The 20,556-nt window shown below is 61.4% G+C and overlaps 1 protein-coding gene across 1 annotated transcript; it reads left to right on the top strand.

Moving 5' to 3' along the window:
* The first annotated feature begins 1,141 nt into the window (after window positions 1-1,141).
* Window positions 1,142-17,922, top strand: KMT5A (lysine methyltransferase 5A). The gene is given in 9 exon segments (XM_028527741.2): window positions 1,142-1,237; window positions 6,019-6,146; window positions 7,257-7,419; window positions 10,121-10,162; window positions 10,165-10,333; window positions 10,643-10,730; window positions 14,611-14,670; window positions 16,061-16,251; window positions 16,934-17,922. Coding segments are annotated over 9 exon segments (1,062 nt in total). The 5' UTR covers window positions 1,142-1,227; the 3' UTR covers window positions 17,145-17,922.
* The last annotated feature ends 2,634 nt before the right edge of the window (window positions 17,923-20,556 follow it).

The following is a 20,556-nucleotide window of genomic DNA, read 5'->3' as shown; positions in this document are numbered from 1 at the left end:
AAGAAACCTTAAAGATCACCCTTTACCCAACTCCAAAAGCATTGGACAGGTAGGGACGTTGAGGGCCGTAGCGATGAAATGATACACCAGCACCGCACAGCACTTCCGGGCCCCTTTCCCCGGTGCTTTCACACGCACCATCACCCTCCTTTGCTTCCCTCCGTGCTAGGCTCTTTGAGAAATGTCGAGATCGCCAAAACCTTCTTGGGGACCAAAGGGAGAATGGATGAGTAGGTGACCTTTGTCAACATCCCCAGAAGGGACCCCAAGGGAAGAGCTGCAGCTGGATCCCTTTCCCTGCGTTTAAAGAAAATATCCAGGACACCTGTGCTTCTCTGGGACCAAACCGAGGGAGGCTCCCCTGGGTGGGGAACACGGCAGGGGTGTTTCCCTGGGGTTCAGGCAATCATCCAGTGAGCTGATAGTGAAAAGATTGATCCAGGGCCCTGCAATTAAACTGCTGGGTGACCGTGGGCAACAAGTAAATTAGCTGTTCCTTCTGGTCCTGTTTCCCCATCTGTGACAGGTGGGCATGGTAGGTGGGCTACGGCTCGCTGAGGTTCTAGGCTTAGCCACTGACTCGGTTAGCTGGTCGGAGCTAGGCCAGCGGGCTTTGACTGTAATGGCATAATAGACTGTTCCAGTAAACCTTTCGAACCTAGGAGGGAATGGATCAAACTGCTGGGAGAGGTCAAGGTGCTGGAGATGCTCAAGTGCTGCGAGTCAGGCTTCCCAGGTCCTATGGGGACGCAGCAGGTCAAAGTCGGGTTCTGGTCAAGTTGGAGAAAAAACCGGAAGTCCCGGGAGTCCGCTCGGAGCCGGGTCCTCCAGCCACGTGACTAAACCTCTAGAGGCTGAGTTTCAGCACCGTGAGAGGGCGGAGTTTGGGGCCTCCAATGGCAGCGCGGGTGTCCTTCCAACGCAGCCAATCAGCGCAGGGAGACGGTAAAATTTAAACATCCACCCCTCCGCCTCCTCCTCCGGGACCTGTCCCGAAAGCGTTTGTAGAAAGTGCGGCCGCTCACCCCGCCCCCAGCTGGGGAGGCGGGGAGAAAGGCGGGCTTTCCCTCGTATTCGCCTATCACGGCGCGCAGCAAGGGGAGAGGCGGGCGACCGCGCCAATCAGGGCAGCAGCCGGTGCCCTGTGGAGCAGTTGGCTACAGTTGTTGCAACTTTTTTCGAAAGCTGCGTTTCCCGGGAGATCCTAGGCGGTGACAGACCAGGGTCATGGCTAGAGGTATTTTCCCAGGTGTTCAGCGCCTGGGCTGCTGGGGTGGGGGTCGCGCTGGAGGGGGACCGGGGCGGCGGGAGGGGCGGCGGCGGCGGGGAGGCTCCCTCCTGCGGGCTGCTCCGCTGGAGCGCGTGGACCGGGGGTGGGAGGTGTGGGACGCTGAGGAACCTTCCAGGCTCCTCACCCCCCCCCCCCGGCTCAAGCCTCCAGAAGCCCCTCCCACTCCCGTGCCTCAGTTTCCCCTAAGTGTGGGCACAAGCAGGCCTGCCTGTGCAGAGGCAGCGGGTCCATATGTCAAGCCCCTTGGAAACTAAAGCGCAGGTCACCTCCAGGGAATGGTTGTCATTGCTGTCAAGACCGGGGAGGGCGAGGCTTCGCTCGCTCTGGGCGCTCTCTCTGCTGGGGAAAGGAGGTGACCCTGCGGCGAGGGCTCAGGTCGGGGACCCACAGCGTGGGGAGCGCGTCCGAGTGGACGCCGCGGCAGGCGCCTGCCTTCTGACCTCACGCCCTGAGTCAGCCCTGCGCCTCCGGGACAGGGACCCGGCCCCGCTGGTCCAGTTGGGGGTGACGCGTGTGCCCTGGCACCTCCCGGGGAGGCCCTTCGTTCCGCAGCTGGGCAGGGCTCCTGCCCATATGAGATGGCTTGGGTGGCAGGGACAGCACAGCTGCGGGAGGCAAGTCCCTGCCCCCCCGAAGTCCTTCTTTGCACACTCAGTTTGCTGCCAGGACTGTGAGACCCACGTTATGCAGCCAAGTGACCCCCAGCTGCCCGTCATTTCTTCCAGCCGCTGCGTCTCCTTCGTGCAAACATTTGAGCGTGATTGACGGTTGACTAGCATTACTATTTTTAAAAAACAAGTTGAGGTTTTACACTTTTCTCAATATTCCAAGGCGTTGCATTTCCGTAGGAGAGCAAGAATAGTGAATACAATAAGGACTCCCTCGGCAAACACTTATCGGGCCCCTCTGTTTTTCAGGCCCTGCACCCAGCCGCATCGCTTACTCTCCCAGCGTCCCTCTAGGGCCTTTTGGGATAAGACTTACCCAGATTCTAGTTAAGAAATGAGGCATAATAAACTTCAAGTTACTGCGCTTAATAACTCAGTCCACAGAGGAAATTAAGACGACTGTTTTTCTCCAGAAAAGTGTTAAGCATCTAAAAGCATATTAATAGTATCTGACTAATTTATCTGACAAACATTAATAAAATATGCTTCCCCAATTCATTTTCCCATCACAGTAAAATCATTTAATCTACCTATTTCAACAGTAGAGCATTTTAAAAAAATAGTTTAACTTAATTAATCTTTTCAGGGGGGGAGGGGCAAAATGAAGCCCTTGGCCATAGAAATACTGAAATACTTCATATGGGCCAAATAATACTTATTGATTACCAATACTTAATAATTACCATTGAGGGCTAGGCACTTTATTATCTCAGTTAATCTCTACGAATGGTCATTTCCATTTTTCGGAGGCGGGAGCTGCAGTCCAAAGTCGCTCTCTAGCCCCTGTGCCTTTGCCGGTTCCTGGGCACCCATCTGAGCCAAAGAGGACGGGGGCTCCCGGCCGCTACCATGGTGGGCTTCCGTACCACCTTTGTAGCTTATTGGCTATTGATTTCCCCGGTCTCACTTGACCCCCAAATTAGTAGTTACTTATCTCTTAGGCTGCATTGCTCTTGCAAACTATTACATGGGGCACTGGGTGTCGTACGTGCCAAATCATCTATAGCACTTCAAACAAGGGGTTCGTTGTTGTTGTTTTTTCTTCTAGAAAAGTGGTCTTTGGGACAAACACCACTTTGAGAGGCCACTTGTAGTTCACTCTGAGAGGCCCACTGGGCCCCACCAACTACAGGTTCGGAGACAGGCAACTCCTCCCTGGTTTTGAAGTTTCAGAATTGTGTACACGTTTCCGACCTTGAGTGTGTCCGTCTGAGGAGGACCAGCCCCCGACCGCACTGTCGGAGGGCCTGCTTACTGGTCTCTCTGCTCTTCTGCCGCCTCCTCCTGACCATCCCTCAGCAGCCTGGACACAGATTCTTACCGCGTGGCCTCCACTCCGCCCCCACCCCCAGCCTCCCATTGCTCTTAGGACCGCAGGCCCCACCATGGCCCATTGTCCCGACTGACCGCTCTGTCCTCACTGCCCCCCATCGGCCTCTGTGTTCACCTCACCACAGGGCCTGACACAGAGTAGGTCTTCAGAAAATGTTTGCAGAATCAGTGAATTGCCAGGTTAGCATCTGTGCTCAAGGGAAGCGACGTCCATCCCGCCGGTAAACTGCCCTTGTGCGGCGGCACCGGGCCCAGAACCCTCGGCAGGGGAGGCTTCTCTTCCCTGAGCCTCCGTCTCTGCATCCGGAAAATGGGAACAGCACCTTCTCATACGGGGTTGGGGAGGCTCGACTTAATAATGCGTATGACAGGCCCGAACTTACAGTGAACGTTCGATAAGGGCCAGCTCTTGGTATCACGGCTTTTGAGTTCTATTTCTGCGAGACCCTGGGCAATGTTGAAGAGTTTTTCTCTCTGCTGGTGGGTGTATTTGTTATATTATGTACATAGAACACCTTGTGTACAGAGAAAGGAAAGACTGTTTTAAAACTTACATGGAATGACTCACGTTAGAATTCCTAGGCCCTAGAGCTGCAGAGTGGCGAGGAGTTGGTGCCAGACCTATGTTTACTGCATCCCCTGCACTCGGCCGAAATTGAGAGCACTGTGGCCAAGGGTATGTGAGCATGGGGTGGGGCTTAAAACAGTGTACGAAGTGGACAAGGTGCTTCCTGTTCTCAAACCGTGATTCTCCTAATAGTTTGGCGGCTGAAAAACCTTCTCTGCCCCAAAGATGTGACAGGCGCCGTTTTGGACGGCTGCCCGAGTGTCACTTTAGCGTCCTCTTTCACTCTCAGCAGGGCCTCAGTGGTGTTCAAGGGGGCAGCGCCGTGGCTGGGGGTGGGGGCGTGGTCCCCTGCCCCGCCCTGCCCTGAAGGATGCTACACCCTGAGCAGATTTGAGAGGCTTGTTCCTGAGCAGTGTCCTGCCCGTTTAATCCCACTCGGTCTTACTCCTTCTAAGGTGTAGCTACTTAAAGTGACAGCTATTCGTTTAACCTGTGGTTGTTGGAAGGCGCCCTGGCTAGGTCATGGAATTCAAGGTCTTTGACCTCTATCTGTGAGGACACCGAGGCCTAGACTGGGACAGCAACTTGGCCATGGTTGCAAAGCCCCTCTGGGCTGAGGCAGGGAGGGAAACCCAATCCTCAATCCTGGCTCCCTGGCCGTGACCCCAGCAGCGCCAGTGAGGTGCCCAGAGGTGTCTTGTTTACATCTGACTTTGCATAAACACAGGGACTCCTTGGCCTCCCGCCCTGGGACTGCCCTGGGCACTGAGCTGGGGGGGATCCGACGCCAGCGTGCCTGGACCCCCTGCCTACTGAGCACTTGCTCCTGGGGAGGAAGCGCGGGGACAAGGGAACCTGGGGACTTGCTACACCCTTCTGTAATGCCATGTGCCCCTCCCAACTGTAATCTCCTCATCTGGGACAAGGAAGGTAGTGGCTGGGAGTGTAGACTGTGGGGTCACTTGCCTGGAAACTCACTTTGGTTCCAAGAACTTGGCCGCCCTGCTCATCTTTCTGACCCTCATGTTCCCGGCCTGTGGAAAGAGATAACAACAGTGCCGCCTTCCTAGGGCTGCTGCGGTGTTTGAGTGGGTTCACGCGCACGAGAGAAGCCCCAGCAAACTTCCCGTTGTAACCCTGGCTCTCTCCCCTCAGGGTCTGTACCTGTCAAGTACAGATCACCTGGGGTTGTCACTTTCTAGTTCTATGGCCTTGGGCAAGCCCTGCACCTCCCTCGAGTCTCCGTATCCACGTCTTAAACGGGTTTGCTTCAGCACCTGGCCCATGGGCTTGCGGGAAGGATTAAATGCCCACAAAAACGCTTCGTGAGCCCAGGCTCCGGGGCACGCCGCTGCTGACTGCGCCTGGCACGGACGGGTCTCCCAAATATCCGTGAGCCAGCGAACTAACCGCCTGGCAGGCAGGGAGCCTGGGCTGTCATTCTCTGGTTACCCACCCCTTGCCCAGCGAGTGGCTGAGGACACGCGCGAGGGGGCGCGCCCCGAGTCGGGATTCGTCATGGCCGCGCGGCCCGCCCTGCCTCCCTCCCCCGGAGCCTCGCAGCGCCGCCCCTGCCAGCCCCTCCCCGCGCCGGGAGCCGGACGGTGGGCGGGGCAAGCGGGCAGACCGCGGAGGAAGTGCCGCCAGCGCCTCCCTCTCTGCGTCCTCCATCCCAGGCCGGCCGGGGCTGCCGCGGCGCGCGGGTGCCGGGCCCTGCCTCGCAGGCCATGGGGGAAGGGGGCGCCGTGGGGCGCCGCCGGCCCTTCCCGGGGCGCCGCGGCGGCGCTGGTGGCGGCGGCAGCAGCAGCAGCAGCGACAGCGGCAGCGGTGGTGGCCGGGCCGCAGCGAGGGCGCCGGGCGCGCCGCCATGGGCCCTGGCCGGGCTGCAGGTGGGTGTGTCGGGGCCCGCCGCGCGGGGGGCGGGCGGCGCGCGGGGCCCGGCCTGGCCGGGCGGCGGGAGTGCTACGCGGGGCCCGGCCTGGCCCGCCGGCCTGCCCCTGCCTCCGGTGGTGCGGGCGGCCCATTGCCGCCGCCGGGGCCTCGGAACATGGCTGCGGCGGGAGGCTCCGCCGCGGCTCCCGGCCCGGGCGGCCCCGCTCCCCCGCCCCGCCGCGCCCTGAGCGCCCCCTCCCCCGCTTCCCCCGGGTCCCCCTCTCCAGGCAGGAAGATGTCCAAGCCCCGCGCGGTGGAGGCGGCGGCGGCGGCGGCGGCGGTGGCGGTGGCAGCGACGGCCCCGGGCCCGGAGATTGTGGAGCAGAGGGGCCCGGGGAGGCCCCGCACCAACGGGGTAAGCAGGCACCCTCCCCGCACTCACTCAGCGCGCCCCGAGGGCCGGGCGCCCCCGCAGCCCCCGCTCCGCAAGCACGTGGGCTTGCCCCGCGGCCCCCGCCCGCCGCCCTGGGCTGGGATGCGGGCGGGACGCCCAGCCGGCAGCTTCCTTTTCTGTTGCCTGCCTGGGAGTGGCGTCCCACCCTTGCTCCGCCATGACCCGGGCTGTGTTTGACCTCGGAAAAGTTTGTGTCTTTATGGCATTTCCACACCTGAGACCCCAGCTACTCCCGAGGTGGCTGACTCCCCGGGGTGTGCGGTGTTGCTGACTCGGTGTTGAATAGCTCCCCAGGCAGAAAGGCCCCGGCATTGTTTCTGGGGAGCTCTCCCGCGGGCTGTGCTTACTCAGAGGTGAGGCCCCACACCCACAAACACCGGCAGTGACCTGGCTACCCCCACCCGCCTGCCCACCCCCGTTAGTGCCAATGTTGCCATTAGCAATAGAGTGACGCCCTGAATGCGCTGGCAGCAGGCCCCGCTTTCCTCAGCACCCCACCCCCACCCACCCGCAGTTACCCCAGAGGATTCCAGCCGCAGTCCCGTCTGCGGTCCCGGGAGACTGCTGGGCTGCTTTGGTTGGAGAGAGGGGCCAGACCTGGCACACAGAAGGCCCGGGCGGTTGTGACAAGCCCGACCAGCTGACCTCTAGACCAAGAAGTGGTTAATCAGCTTCCCTGAGGCCTGTTTCCGCGCCAGCCAGCGTCCCTGCGGCTCCTGCCCACAGGCCAGCCCTCCCCGGTCCTCTTTTGTCCACTCCCGGTCCTCCCGACTTCCTGCTGCTGGTGGGTTTCTCCACCTGACAGAGACCTTTGCGTCGGCTGGTTCTCCCACTGGCCAGGTGCCCCCTTAGCGACCAGAACTGGAGACCACATTTGTTCAGGAAAAGGCCGACTCGGCCCGGGAGGTCCAAACCTCCCGCTGCCCTGCCTGGGCCGGCGGCCCCGGTAGCCCTGCCTCGGAGAGACGGTGACGTCGGGGTCTTGTCTGTGTTCTGCTTGCCCCTTCCCGCCCGAGACGCTGCGGGATCCCCTCCTGACAGCCGCTTCAGAGTCCGCGTTTGTCGTTCTAGGAGAACGTGTTCGCCGGGCAGCCCAAGATCTACACCTACATGAGCCCGAACAAATGCTCCGGAATGCGTTCCCCCCTTCAGGAAGAGAACTCGGTGGCGCACCACGAAGTCCGATGCCAGGGGAAGCCGTTCGCCGGGATCTACCGGAGACGGGAAGGTAAGCGTCCGAGGTGGCCCCGCGCGCTGCCCACGGCTGGCCGGGCCGCGGCAGCCTCTCTCCGCCGTCAGCACACGCCTCTGGTACCTTTTAGTCCAGCCTGCTCACACCCGGGCTTGGAAGGAGCCATGTTTTCGGCTGTTGCTAAGGACCACAGGCCCAGGGGAGAGGGCGGCCCCTCCCGGGGCGCACGTGCTGTCGGTCTAACAGGTTCTCCTGCTTTCACAAGAGGCGGCATGTCCCTCAGGCGGGATCGCCCCGCCGAACCGCAGCGATAACACACCCCTGGCTTGCCGTTCAAGAGGCTCACGGGCGCCGGCGTGCAGAAATTACGAGTCTGGGTCAAACACCAGACGCTTGTGTTCTGACTGTTGTGCGAACACCGGGCCCTGACTTCCTTCCCTTTATGAGCTGGCCTTGACCTGATTTCTAAGTTTCTTTCCACTCACGCGTTCAGAGCCACTCTCTAAAGAACGCGGTCTGCAGTGACTTAAAATATTGAGCAAGACGATGTATGGACACTGAAAGCTCTCTCCGGCCCCTGCAAAACCAGCCGAAGCCCGGGGGAGAGCCAGAGATCTGCTCTCAGCCCCAGTGTTCCCTTTCCAGGCGGCCCTGGGGCGCGTGGGCTCTCCCAGTCACCCCGCTCCCTTCTCGTAAAAGTAGTCTCAGAGGAGCCACTCCGTACAAGGAAGCCTTGTCTTTAGTAACAGGAAGTGCCACATGTGATGGGTAGGCCAGCCCCAGGGCCAGATCTGAGAGCCAGGGGCCGGAGCCAGCCCCACCCTGATCCGCCCAGGGCGATGCTGTTTGGGTGGTCTTCAGGCGACGGGGCTCGAACCCTCGCTCTGCCACTGCTGGGGACAAGGCTGCAGCAGCTTGCCCCTCTGTGAAGTGGGAGAACTCAGGGCTATTCGAAGAGCAGTCAAAGCGTGGGCGCAAAGGGCCTTGCGAGAGGCTCCTTAGGGCAGCCCCTTCCCTCGGAGGGACGGGGTGGGGGAGGGGCACTCTCTACACGTGGCCAGCCTGTCTCCTCCCTTCTGGAGTGGGTGGGATGTCCAGGTCCTCCGCCCGTGGTGACGTGGTGCCCAGCCAGGCTCCTTTGGCTCCGACAGAGACTAGATGGCAGCGAGTGGCATTTTGGGCCGAATGTGCTCTGGATGGGGACGCCGAGGGCCAGGCTCTCAGTCTGGATCCTCGGCCTTTGTCCTGACGGCGGACGTTCACGGCACCACACCCTGGGCCCGTGCCTGACGTCCTGGCCCTCACTCCCTCCGGTTCCACTCAGAGAGGGCGCGGGCGGAGTGAGGGAGGCCTGGAGCGGTTGTGATGCATTTGTTGATTTTGCATCGCCCCCAAAGGAAACCCGGAGTTAGCCGCTACGCCCCATGTCTCCCCTCCCCCAGCCCCAGGCCCCTACCAGTCTGCTTTCTGTCTCTGTGGATTTGCGTGTTATGGACGAGTCCTGTAAATGGAACCACTTAACATGTAGCCTTGTGAGCCGGCCTCTGTCACTGAGCATCATGTCTTATTCCCTTTTCTTACGTTTTTTTAATCGATTGATTTGAGGGAGCAAGAGAGAGAAATATCAATTTGTTGTTCCCCTTATTTATGCATTCATTGCTTCATTCTTGTATGTGACGGGGAATCGAACCCACGACCTTGGTGTATCAGGATGACTCTCTAACCACCTGAGCCACCCAGCCAGGGTTATGTTTAAGTTTATGAAAAACTTCCAGACGCTTCTCCAAAATGAGCGCACCATGGTATATTCCCACCAGCCAGGTGTTGTTGACTTATTTTTTAAAAAGTAAGGTTTTTTTTTTTGTTTTGTTTTGTTTTTTGCCTGGCTAGTGTAGCTCAGTGGATTGGGCATGGGCCTGTGAATCAAAGGGTCGCCAGTTCGATTCCCAGTCAGGGCACAGGCCTGGGTTGCAGGCCAGGTCCCCAGTAGGGGCTGCTTGAAAGGCAACCACACATTGATGTTTCTCTCCCTCTTTTTCTTCCTTCCTTCCCCTCTCTAAATTTAATAAATAATGAGTAAAAATAAATAACTTTTTTAAAAGTAAGGCATTTTTTTAAAAGTGGCTTGCTCTCCGGTCCTGAGGCTCCACAATTGTTTCAGTAGCAACCCATTTTCAACGCCCCTGCCTCTCGGCGCCCTGACCAGTGTCCCGGAGCTGAGCTGAGAACCGGGTGACCGCCCAGCTGGGACCCCGCTAGAGGCGGCACCTGGGGAGGAGCCTCTGCAGGGAGCCTACTCCCGGCCAACGACACTGGCCCTCGCTTCGGGAAGCTCACTTTTTCCTGGGGGCCTGCAGCCCTGGTCCTGGAGGCTGTTGGCCGGGCGCTTGTGCCGGGATGGCTGCCTGGTGCTTCTGCTTCGGGGTCTAACCCCCTCCAGGTGCAGAAGACCAGCTGTGTCAATGAACTAGACCCACTTAAATACCTCGCTCTTTGTCCGGTCACATCTCGGGAAAGCTGGGGAAGAAGGCTCTGCCCGGCGTCCGGGTCCAAAGTAGAGATAGGGACCCGCCCCCCGGTAGCTGGTAGCCAGTAGCTGGTAACGGACACTGGGCTGAGTAGGCAGAGGGCTCTCCTGCCCTGCACACCCACGCCCCTGTCCTAGCGCGCAGCCCTCGGGCTGGCAATCTGGAGACGGCGCCTAGAAGAAACCTCCTCTCCCCACCCTCTGCCTTCAGAGAAGAGAACCACGGAAACGCCCTCCGAAGCACCATGAAGTCCGAGGAACTAAGATCAAAGACGCCAGGAGAGGCCCCCTGGCACCCTTTCCAAACCAAAAATCTGAAGCAGCAGAACCTCCAAAAACCCCGACCTCGTCTTGCGACTCCCCCAATGCAGCCCTCGCCAAGCCGGCCCTGAAGAAGCCGGGCAAGGGCAAGCAGGCCTCGCGCAAGAAGTAAGAGCTCCCGGGACCCTGCGGCGGCGCGGTCTTCCCAGGCCCCCCGGAGCGTGCAGGCCCCCCCAGGGAGGCTGCCCTCTCTCGAGTCGCCCCCAGTGGCCCCAGTACTTGCCAGCGTCTCAGCCTGGCGTGTGTCTGTCCCAGAGCCCAAGCGCCCTCCCCTCCCCACGGAGAGAGGCAGCCTGTCTCCGAGACGTCCCACGCGACCACAGGTGTTCAAGTGACACGGTTCCCAGGGAGCTGCCCCTCGGGAGCGTGTGTGCCCCGGTGCGAGTGTGGTTTTCTCTCCCCCCTACGCCACCCCAGAGCTCCAGGAAGGACGCAGCAGAACCGCAAACTCACAGATTTCTACCCGGTGCGGAGGAGCTCCAGGAAGAGCAAAGCGGAGCTGCAGGTAGAGTCCCTGGCGCGTGGTGTCACGCCAGCTCCCCGAGGGGCAGGGCGGTGCGGCGGGCGGCACTCGGCGTGCGGACTGAGCTGTCCCTCTGTCATCTGGGGCGAGCGCCAGCCTCTGTGGCCTCGGCCGGCTCCCTGGCCTAATGGGGGCCATCGTCACGCTCGGGGTTACCGTGCAGCTGGGTTAAGATGCCCTGGGAAGGAGCCTCGGAACCTGTGGCTGGGGAGCCAGGTGCTGCCCTGGGGGCTTTTCCGGAACTTGTGGGCGGGGCCAGGGAGCCTGGGACCACGGGAAGGCCTCGAGTTTCCCGAGGCCGGCCTGGCCTGGCTGCCGTGCGGCAGTCCCCGCACTGGGTCTCGGGTGGTACAGTGCTACAACTGGTCGCGTCGCCCCGGGCCGGTGTCTAGCCTCCACTGTCTCTCGAATGAGAAGAGGGGGCACCTTGTGGGGTCGCTGGGAGGGTTAAATGCCAATGCACTTAGAACTGTGCCCAGCACGCAGTAGGTGCTGTGTTCCCCTGGCGTTGTCACGTCTCAGGGCCCCTCTTTGGTCATTGCCACTCGGCTATGGGCCCTGAAAAATAGACAGGAAGGCCAGCTGGACGGGGCCCCGCCCGCTGCTGTGTTTGCAGAGGCCATTGGCATTTAACACTGTGGGAGGTGGTTAGCACCTGGCCGCGGAGGAAAGCACCGGGCGTGGTCAGCCCTGCAGCCGCCGGCTGCTTCCCCCCCAGTGGCTTCCACTCGGGGTGTCTGGGCAGCCCCTCCGCCCTCCCACACACCCAGAGCCACCCAAAGGTGGTGGAGGAGCAGCGCTCAGAACTGCCACCCCCGCAGGGAGCTGGGGGACCCACGCCTCACTGGTTCCCTTCGGCGATTTCTGTGTTGGTTCTGCGGTGTGCAGATATGGCAGTCCGGTGTGCCCTCCCTCTCTCTTTCCTTCGCGTGGGCGGGGCCTCGTGTACCAGGAAAACAAGACGAGGGTCCGAGAGTCCGTGCGCTCCCCCAGGGAGCAACTGTGGCTCTGTGCCCTCGGGAAGGTGTGTCTGGGGCCCAGAGCAGCTGCACGGCCACCTTGGGGGGCTGTGCTGAGTCAGCCTGGGACGGCAGCGGTGTGAGGAGCTCGAGGGGGGTATCGAGGTGGGTGGCAGGCAGGCCCCAGGGCCCAGACGCCCCCAGCCCCCATGGGCCGTCACCGAGCACCCCCACAGGGAGGCCCTCCGCGCTGCAGGGCAGGGCAGCTGAGTTGGCCTTTTTAACGAAAAACAAGGGCTTTTCTGTCCGGGCAGTGAAGGCCATGATGGGCCGTGATGCAGGTCTGCTGAGCCTTGCAGCGGGCTCGCGGAGGGGGCCGGCGCCTCTGCTCCCCAGAGCTCGGTCCACAGCCCAGGGAAGCCACTCTGGCCCTGGACGGAGAGCCGCGCTGTGTCCTCGTGTTTGCGTTGGCACTGCCCAGCAAACACTGGGGCAGGGGCGGGGCGCTGGCCAGGCAGTGGGCCGGGGTGGAGTGCTGGCCTGCCTGCCCTTCCGGGCAGCGGGAACCGGGGCCCAGGCAGACGAGCTGTCTCCAGGGGTGTGGGCAGCCAGGGCTGATACTGAGACGAACGGCCTGGCCAACTCTGGGTCTGAAGGTGGCTTGGGCGGGGGCTGGGGCCAGGGCAGGAGGGTGGGACCTGGGCCTTGCAGAACCGCCCTGAACGGAGCGTTGCCAGGCCAAGGGGGCTCTTGGCTGGCTGGCCTGGCAGTGTGTGTGGAGGGGGGGGAAGGGGGTCACAGCCAGCACAGGGGCCGGGCTGCACTGGTTGGCCGTGCCCCGGCTCCATCCCCAGCCCGGCCCTGGGCCCAGTGCGCACCGTACAGCCTGCGGACTCCAGCCAGGGATGTCTGACTTCTGTCCCCTGCTGCTTGGTCTGCCTCTGGGACCGCTGTGGGTCTAGGAAGCCTCGAGCTCGGTGGAGACATGCCCCGACCATGGGGCCTTCAGAACGAAACTCGATCCCTTTGGCTCTGCCTGCAGGACCTCCAGCTGGTCCCAGTTTCCCTCCACCCATCCCTCGGTGCCACGCTCAGTCACAGCAGGAAACTCCCCAGGCGTCTGCCGCGGTGTTGCTCCGGTTACTCCATGGGCTCAGCCCCCCTGCCGCTCCTCCCCAGGCTGCACCCTCGTTCTTTAATAATGAGTCCACGTTGTTGGGGGTGGGGGGCGTTGCTTTGAGGGCTGATGTGCCAGCGCTCTTCTGGGCCAGGAGATGCCCCAATCAGTGAGACCAGGCGCAGCTTATAAAAACAGCCAGAAAGCAAGACAGTTTCAGGGAGCCCTTGGACTCGAGTAAAGCAGTAGTTTGGTCGTGCGGCCAGGCAGAGCTACTTGAGCCAGGTGTCCAGGGACGTTCCTGCGAGGGAGTGCCTTCTGAGCAGAGCCCGTGTGCAAGGGAGGAAGCAGGCCAGGGGGATGGGTTGGGGGAAGGGCACCCCAGGCCGGGGGAGGGGAGGAGCGTGTGCAAGGGCCCTGCGGCAGGAGCAGGCCTGACCCAGGCCAAAGTGCAGGGGCGGGGCTCCGGAGGCCAGGCCCGGTCTCTGTGGAATGGGAAGTCACAGTAGCCCCAGGAGTCACAGGAACGGGAAGCCACAGGCCGTTGGAAAAACAGATCCCATCCCTGTAGCAGGAAAGGCTTGCGTTTTTGCTAGACAAAGTTTTTGTTTGGGGGTGATTTTCTGCATTTGCAGAGGAGTTGCAAGGACAGTACGGAGTGTCCCCGCAGGCCCTTCCACAGCCTCCCCACTGTCGCGGTTGCCACGCTAGGGGACACCGCTGCTGGCACAGAAGTGCAGGGGTGGGCGAAAGTAGGGCATTGAGAGAACTTACCAGAAGGCCTTGGGCAGGAGGGAACGTGAGCTCACCTCATCTCTGGCTCTAAAAGACCCCTGTGGAAGCTGCTGTGTGGACAACAGAGTGGGGGGCGGGGCGGAGCGGCAGCTGGGAGTGCAGGTGGCTGCAGGTGTCTGGGCGGCACCGGCGGGCTCAGCTGCGAGCCTGCGGGGGACATGGGGAGCAGCTGGGCTCGGGGCTGTCCCAGGTGGTGGGGTGGGGGGTCTTCTGCGGTGCCCGAAAACCCCTCCTAAGGTCGCAGAAACCTGGTCTTGCTCACCGCTGTGTCTGCAGCGCAGACCGCAGGCGCTCAGTAAACCCGAGTGGACTGGCGACTAGAAAGGTCCCCCGGGGGCCGCGGGCCGTCTCCACTGGCCGAGGTGTTTCCCCAGGTGGCCCTCTGTGTGGGGAGGTCCGAGCTCCGCTGCAGGTGGTGGCCCTGCTGCTCCCACAGCTCCCACGGTGCTGCCCACTGTGGTGGGCTGGGGCCCCTGCTGTGTCTTTGTTCAACTCTCTCCAGCTCCCTGCGTGCTGGCCAAGCGGTGGGGCCAGGGCCTGGGGTGGAGGTGGGGCCAGGAGGGGCGGCCCCCGGGACTGGTGGGCCCAGAGCATCCCCTCCTCCCCAGCCTCTGCGTCAGGGCGGTGTGGACTCCCTGGGGCCAGGCCCCCTGCCCAGCCATGCCCGTCTCATGGGCGCAGCCCGTGGCCAGCCCTGGCGGTTTGGCATCGAGTCAGAGTCTTCTCTGAAACACAGCGTGGTCCAAACACGGCTCAACGGCCCCCCAATTCTGCCTGGGCCACCTCTGTGTCCCTCCTGGCCCCGGGTGAACCCAAGCAGCAAAACAGTCCACGACAGATGGGCAATGATCAAGGGGGGAGCTTGGGGGGCTCGGGCACCCTTGGGGACCGGTGTCACAGAGGCCAGCCGTGGGGGACCTCGTGGTGTGGCCCAGGTGGGTCCGGCGTGGCCGGGGAGAGAAGGCTGACGCGGGTCTCGTTTCCTTCCCAGTCTGAAGAGAGGAGGAGAATAGACGAGTTGATCGAAAGTGGGAAGGAAGAAGGAATGAAGGTAAGGGCGGCAGGGCCCGGGTGGGGGCTAAGGACCGGGTACGGTCAGGGCGACGGCAGGAGGCTGTGACCCTCCGGTGAGCACTAGCTAGTCACGCTGCGGGGTCGCCGTGGCGCCCAGTGCCGAAACCCTTGTCCAGACCCCGTCTGGTGAGGGAGGCAGGTGGGTGGCGTCTAGGAAGTGTGGCCCCAAGGGAACGGTTTTTAAATTGCGTTCAAGCACACACAGCATGCAAGTTGGGGTGTCGGCCACGTCACGGTCTATGGCGAAGGGCGTTCCGCACACTCAGTGCCGCACAGGCGCTGCCTGTCCGCTTCTGCAGCCCGTGTCCTCGCGGAGGGACGCCCGGTCCCCGCCCGTGGCCCCTGCCCAGCCCCGGCACCCGTGCTCCGCTGCCCGCCGTTGCCACGGGTGGCCTGTTCTGGACGCTCCGTACAGACGGCACCGTCGGATAGATGGCTGCTGTGTCTGGCTTCTTTCAGTCAGTACGATGCCTGGGCATACTTTTTTTTTTTTTTTTAAGATTTTATTTATTTATTTTTAGAGAGGGAAGGGAGGGAGATAGAGATAGAGGTAGAGAGATAGAAACATCAATGTGCGGTTGCTGGGGGTTATGGCCTGCAACCCAGGAATGTACCCTGGCTGGGAATCGAACCTGGGACACTTGGGTATACTTTTAAAGGGAGAAACGAATACATTTTTCCCGAACTCTGTTTTTCTGGGAAATGGCAGTGCCCACGAAATACGCTTTTGTCTTGATAAATTTCAAAGACGTTTGGGCGGACGAGAAGGAGGGCGCTCTGGTGGCCAGGCGGGTCTGGGTGGGAGTCGGGTCAGAAGGCCCAGGGCTGTGCTGGGTGTAGTCCCTTGGGGGAGACCTGAACCTGAGTCTGGGCCCAGCCCCAGCACCTTCCCCTGCGTCTGTAACCGAGTGAGGAGGGGCCCGGGAGGGTGAGTTTCGGCATAAAGGAGGGACTCAGAGCCCTGGGTCCTGCTGCCCTCCAGAGGGCCGCCTGCGGAGGGTTCGGTCTGGGCTACACCGTGTCCTAGGCGCGTGGCCTTGGACATGGCTCTGCTTCTCAGCCTCAGTTTTCTCACCTGCACGGTGGGGAGACACCCGCCTGAGGGCAGACTTCTCACGAGGGGGGGTGGGTCGAGGCAACAGTCGCACACCTGTGTGCATTTAATGTGTGTCCTGCCCGTGTAAAGTTGCACACATGTATATGTTTAACGCGTGCCCTGCCCGTGTAAAGTGAGTGGGCTCTACGGCGGACCGCAGGAAAGCCAGTCGTGGGAGCGGTGCGGTCCCGGGCACCCTGAGCCGGCCGCGCGTGGCGGCGTTCTGGCTGTGACGAACCAAGCTTTTCTCCGTCTCCTCGCCTCCCGACAGATCGACCTCATCGACGGCAAAGGCAGGGGTGTGGTCGCTACCAAGCAGTTCTCCCGGGGCGAGTTCGTGGTGGAGTACCACGGGGACCTCATCGAGATCACCGACGCCAAGAAGCGGGAGGCTCTGTACGCACAAGACCCCTCCACCGGCTGCTACATGTACTACTTCCAGTACCTGAGCAAGACCTACTGGTAAGTCCGCGGGCGCTGCTCGGGGCAGAGCGGACGGGCCGCGCAGTGCTCGGTGGGCTTCCCAACACTGGGGAGCCGCTCTCCCCCTTCCCCTTCTTCACCTTTGGGGTCGGAGCTGTGCTGGAGGCCGCCGGGGAGCGGGCCCGTGAGCGGGGCTCTGAGGCTCACCTGGCCTCCCCCTCTCAGGGCACGTGGCCAGGGCGGCTCTGCAACTCGCCGGCTGCTCCGTCCTCCATATGGCCAGTGCAGCTGATGGCTTTTTTTTTTTTTTTTTTTTTTAAAGCAGACTCTTTTAGAGCAGGTTAGTTCCCAGCAGGATGGAGTGGAAGGGACGGAGAGTCCCCACACTCCGTGCCCCACGCGCAGCCTCCCCCACCCTGCGGAGCTGCCTCCCATTCAGTGCTTTGCTGTGCAGAACCCCACTGCCCTGCTCCCCGGCCTCCACAAAGCGCCCTTTGCATTCCCGCCTCCTCCCTCCCCCCCCACCAGACACCCCACCCGGTGCCCCTCCAGGCTCTTAAAGACAGTGTTTTGAGTCAAATCGCTTTCCCCCCAAACGGGGCCATACATCAACCTCCCCACAGAGGCGAGAGCACGCGGGGACCCGGCCGCGTTCCAGAGCCTCGTCATCGCCGCACTAACCCACCCTCTGTCGCCCGCCCTCCCCGCCCCCCCCCGCCAGCGTGGACGCCACCCGCGAGACCAACCGCCTGGGCAGACTGATCAATCACAGCAAGTGCGGGAACTGCCAAACCAAGCTGCACGACATCGACGGCGTGCCTCACCTCATCCTCATCGCCGCCCGCGACATCGAGGCCGGGGAGGAGCTCCTGTACGACTACGGCGACCGCAGCCGGGCGTCCATCGAAGCCCACCCCTGGCTGAAGCATTGACCGCCCCTCCCCCGCCGTGGACAAAGTGCCCTCGAAGGGAATTGATTTTTTTTTTTTTTACACACTTAATCTTAGCAGATTACTTCAGATGTTTTTAAAAAGTATATTAAGATGCCTTTTCACTGTAGTATTTAAATATCTGTTACAGGTTTCCAAGGTGGACTTGAACAGATGGCCTTATATTACCAAAACTTTTCTATTCTAGTTGTTTTTGTACCTTTTTTGCATACGAGTTGGACGTCCGGGCTTCCCGTGCACGCGGGCCAGAGGCTCGGCGCAGGGTTTCCGAGGACAGAGTCGCACGCGAGCTGGGGAGCCCGGCGCCGCCCCCGCCCCCGGCCGCAGGGCCCGGACTCTTCCCGGCTCCCCGAGGTCCGAGCGCCGGTGGCCGGGAAGGCGCCGCGCCCCCCGGCGGCCTGGACGGGATGTAAGCTCTTGTTTCCCTGACGTCTCGCCAGGCGCACACGGAAGTGTATGAATATTTTTTAAAAGGGTTTCGCAGTACGTTAGTCTTCCCCTCTGCTTTCTCGAAAGCTTGCCGCCCCCGTGGCCCCTGGGCACGGGCCGGGCCTAGGTTTACTCTTCCGCGGGCCGCCGCCGTGCCGGCACCCCGGAGCGCCGGGGCGGCCGTCGAAGGAGTCGTGGGCAGGGAAAAGCGTTGCTTAGCTGGCCCTGCCAGGGCCGGGGCTTCCCAAAACTGGGGTGATTCTTTATAGAAATGTGAACACTGAATTTATTTTAGGAAAGTAATACAAATTAAAAAAAAAACAAAAAAGATATTAAAAAAAAGAAAAAAAACCACAGAAAACAACTTACATGTACATAGGTCTTCAAGTGAGTGGAGTGGCTGCATTTTTTTTCTTTTACTTTTGGTTTGGTTTTTGGTTTGTTTTTGTAGAGGAGATTCGAGATGGTACTCTATTCTAATCAAAAATAAGTTTTGTAGTGGGACCAGAAATTACTTATCCAGTACTCCCTGCCCCTCCCCCTCCCCCCCGCCCACCCCGACCAGATTCTGCTGGGTCGAAAGTTCCAGACCTGCTGTCAGGCTTTCTGTGTCACACCACCTGGAGTCCTTCCTGCGAAACGCAGGCCGTGCAGCCCTGAAGTGCAGGCCGCCGCCCCAGGGCGGTCAGCACCCGGGGATCAAGGCTAAGGGTACAGCGGTCACCTTGACTGTGACGTCAGGAGGAGCAAATGGGCAGCTGCCTCCTCCCTCCCGAAGGGGGTCTGGTTCTCACTCTGTTAACCTGCGGTCCGGGGTCTGGGCCCTGGAGCCGTGACCTGGGCCCCCTAGCGCCCCCCTGGACCCAGGTGACTGTGAATGGAGACAGGTGTGAGAACCCGCCCTCCAGCCCCTCACCCACCGCCCCCCACCCTGCCCCGCCCCCCAGCCTCATGACGGTGCTACCTAAGGAGTCTTCCCCCAGCCCACACTTGCCTGGTCAGTGGTCAGCCAATCGGAGGAGGATCCGACGGAGTGTGTCAATGTGAGATAGAATGTCTTGGTTGTACCTGTTTGTGGTTTAGCTTTGTATTTAAAAAAAGGAAATAAACTTGAAAATTATTTGTCATCATAAAAAAATGAAACAAAAATTAAAATATTTATTGCCAGGCAAGGCTACCCGTGTGTCTGTTTTGTACCAGGTGGAGGCAGAAGAGCGTTGGGTCTCCGGGTTTGGTGACCGTCCTGTGGGACAGTCACTTCGTGTGCATGACGGGGTCACTGGGTGCTTGTGAGGATGAGAAGTTCATGTACACTGAACCCTGAGAAGGGGACCTGGCTCGCAGTTAACATGAACGTGAGCTCCGTGGTTGTCACTGGTTTCTAAGGCACGAGGCTTGGTCTCGGGCGCCTCCGGGTCATCACCCGCGCCTGCCCCTGCCCGGTGCTGCCGTCCCCCCTGCCAGCCCCGATCCGTCCTCACTGCACACCCCACCACCCACCCCAGACAGGCTGTTGTCTTGGCCCCGGCACTGGCAGCAGATGGGCACTGTGGGTGGAGTCCTTGGTTTACAGAAGAAACACCTGGTTCCCGCACCATCTTGGAGAGGTGGTCAGCCCGTCACTGTGGACAAATCACTTACCCTCTCGGGAAGCTGTCCGTCAGGTGGGAACCGCCTCCGGCTGCCGGGTGTCGCCCGGCGTCTGCTGGCGTGTCTTGTCGCATCCTCATCACCTTGGAGGTCGGCTGCCAGCCACTGTGGTTGGGCCGTGGGCCGTGGGGCCGGTGCCGTGGAGGACTGGTCCCAGGGCTGGGCCTCAAGCGGCGGTCCCGGGACCCCACCCTGCTCTGCGGTCCTGCGAGGCGTGCTGCCCCTCCCCCACCCCTTCCGTGCCCTCGCTGTGCCCGGTCTGGTCCGTGTGCTTCTGCAGTCGGCACACGCGTTTGTTTCCCGAGTCGGCCGTCACCCCGAAGGGCAGGAACCCCCGCCCCACACTGAGAGGGGGGGAGTACCCAGTCAGGGCCGCGGTGTCCCGTGAAGTCAGGGGTCGGGCGCCCGACCTGAGCACGTGGAGGCGGTATTCTGGGCCAGACTCTCTCTGCATGTGGCTGGCTCTCCTCCAGGGCCAGGCGGCTGAAGCCCCGGCTGCTGTGGAGCCTGCACCTGCGCTCACGCCCTGCCCCCACCACCCTCTGGCTGGGGGCTGAGACCTGGGACGGGACCCCTCGCCTGCACTGTGCTATGACCTGGGGGTGCCACCAGAACAAGACTCCCCGGCCTGCAGGGGTGTGGTGAGATAACGTGTGAGAGGTGCTTAACCTCAGCCGTCCCCAGCCTTTCTGGCACCTGAGACTGGTTTCGTGGGAGGCAGTTTTCCATGGACTGGGGTGGGGGGTAGAGCTCAGGGCGTCACGTGAGCAGTGGGGAGCAGGACGCTTTGCCCACTGGCTGGCCCGCTGCTCGGCTCCTGCTGTGCGGCCTGGTCCCTGGGCTCCAGCCCGTGGCCTGGGGTTGGGGACCCCTGCTTACGATGGTGCATGCCAGGCGTGCGTGAGTCATGCTCATCATCAATGCCAGCGCTCTTTGGAGAACTGGGCGTGCACAGCTGCACGGACGAGAACCGGGCCTTAGACTCAGGCCTGCGTCTGCGTCCTGGGCAGCCGCCTCCGAGCCACGTGACCTCGTGCGAGCTGCTTCGGCTTCTCGAGCTGCGGTTTCCAGTCCTGCAGGCTCACACCAGTCCCCGTCTCCCCGTGATGCCAGAGGAATGACAGGCCCGTGCGGCAGTGGGCCCGTGGCACTCACCAAGGACACGTGCTTCACGGGCGCCGTCAGTTTCTTTGCAAAGTGCGCGCACCCACTAATCTACACACTGTGTTTCACTGATTCCTGCACGTACACTTCCCACATCCAACCTCTGGAATCGGAATGAGCCTTAAAATCGGGTACCTTAGCGTTACAATCT

Source organism: Phyllostomus discolor, chromosome 13 (assembly GCF_004126475.2).
Source record: "Phyllostomus discolor isolate MPI-MPIP mPhyDis1 chromosome 13, mPhyDis1.pri.v3, whole genome shotgun sequence".
Taxonomy (NCBI): domain Eukaryota; kingdom Metazoa; phylum Chordata; class Mammalia; order Chiroptera; family Phyllostomidae; genus Phyllostomus; species Phyllostomus discolor.
This window is presented reverse-complemented; position numbering and strand designations above follow the sequence as displayed.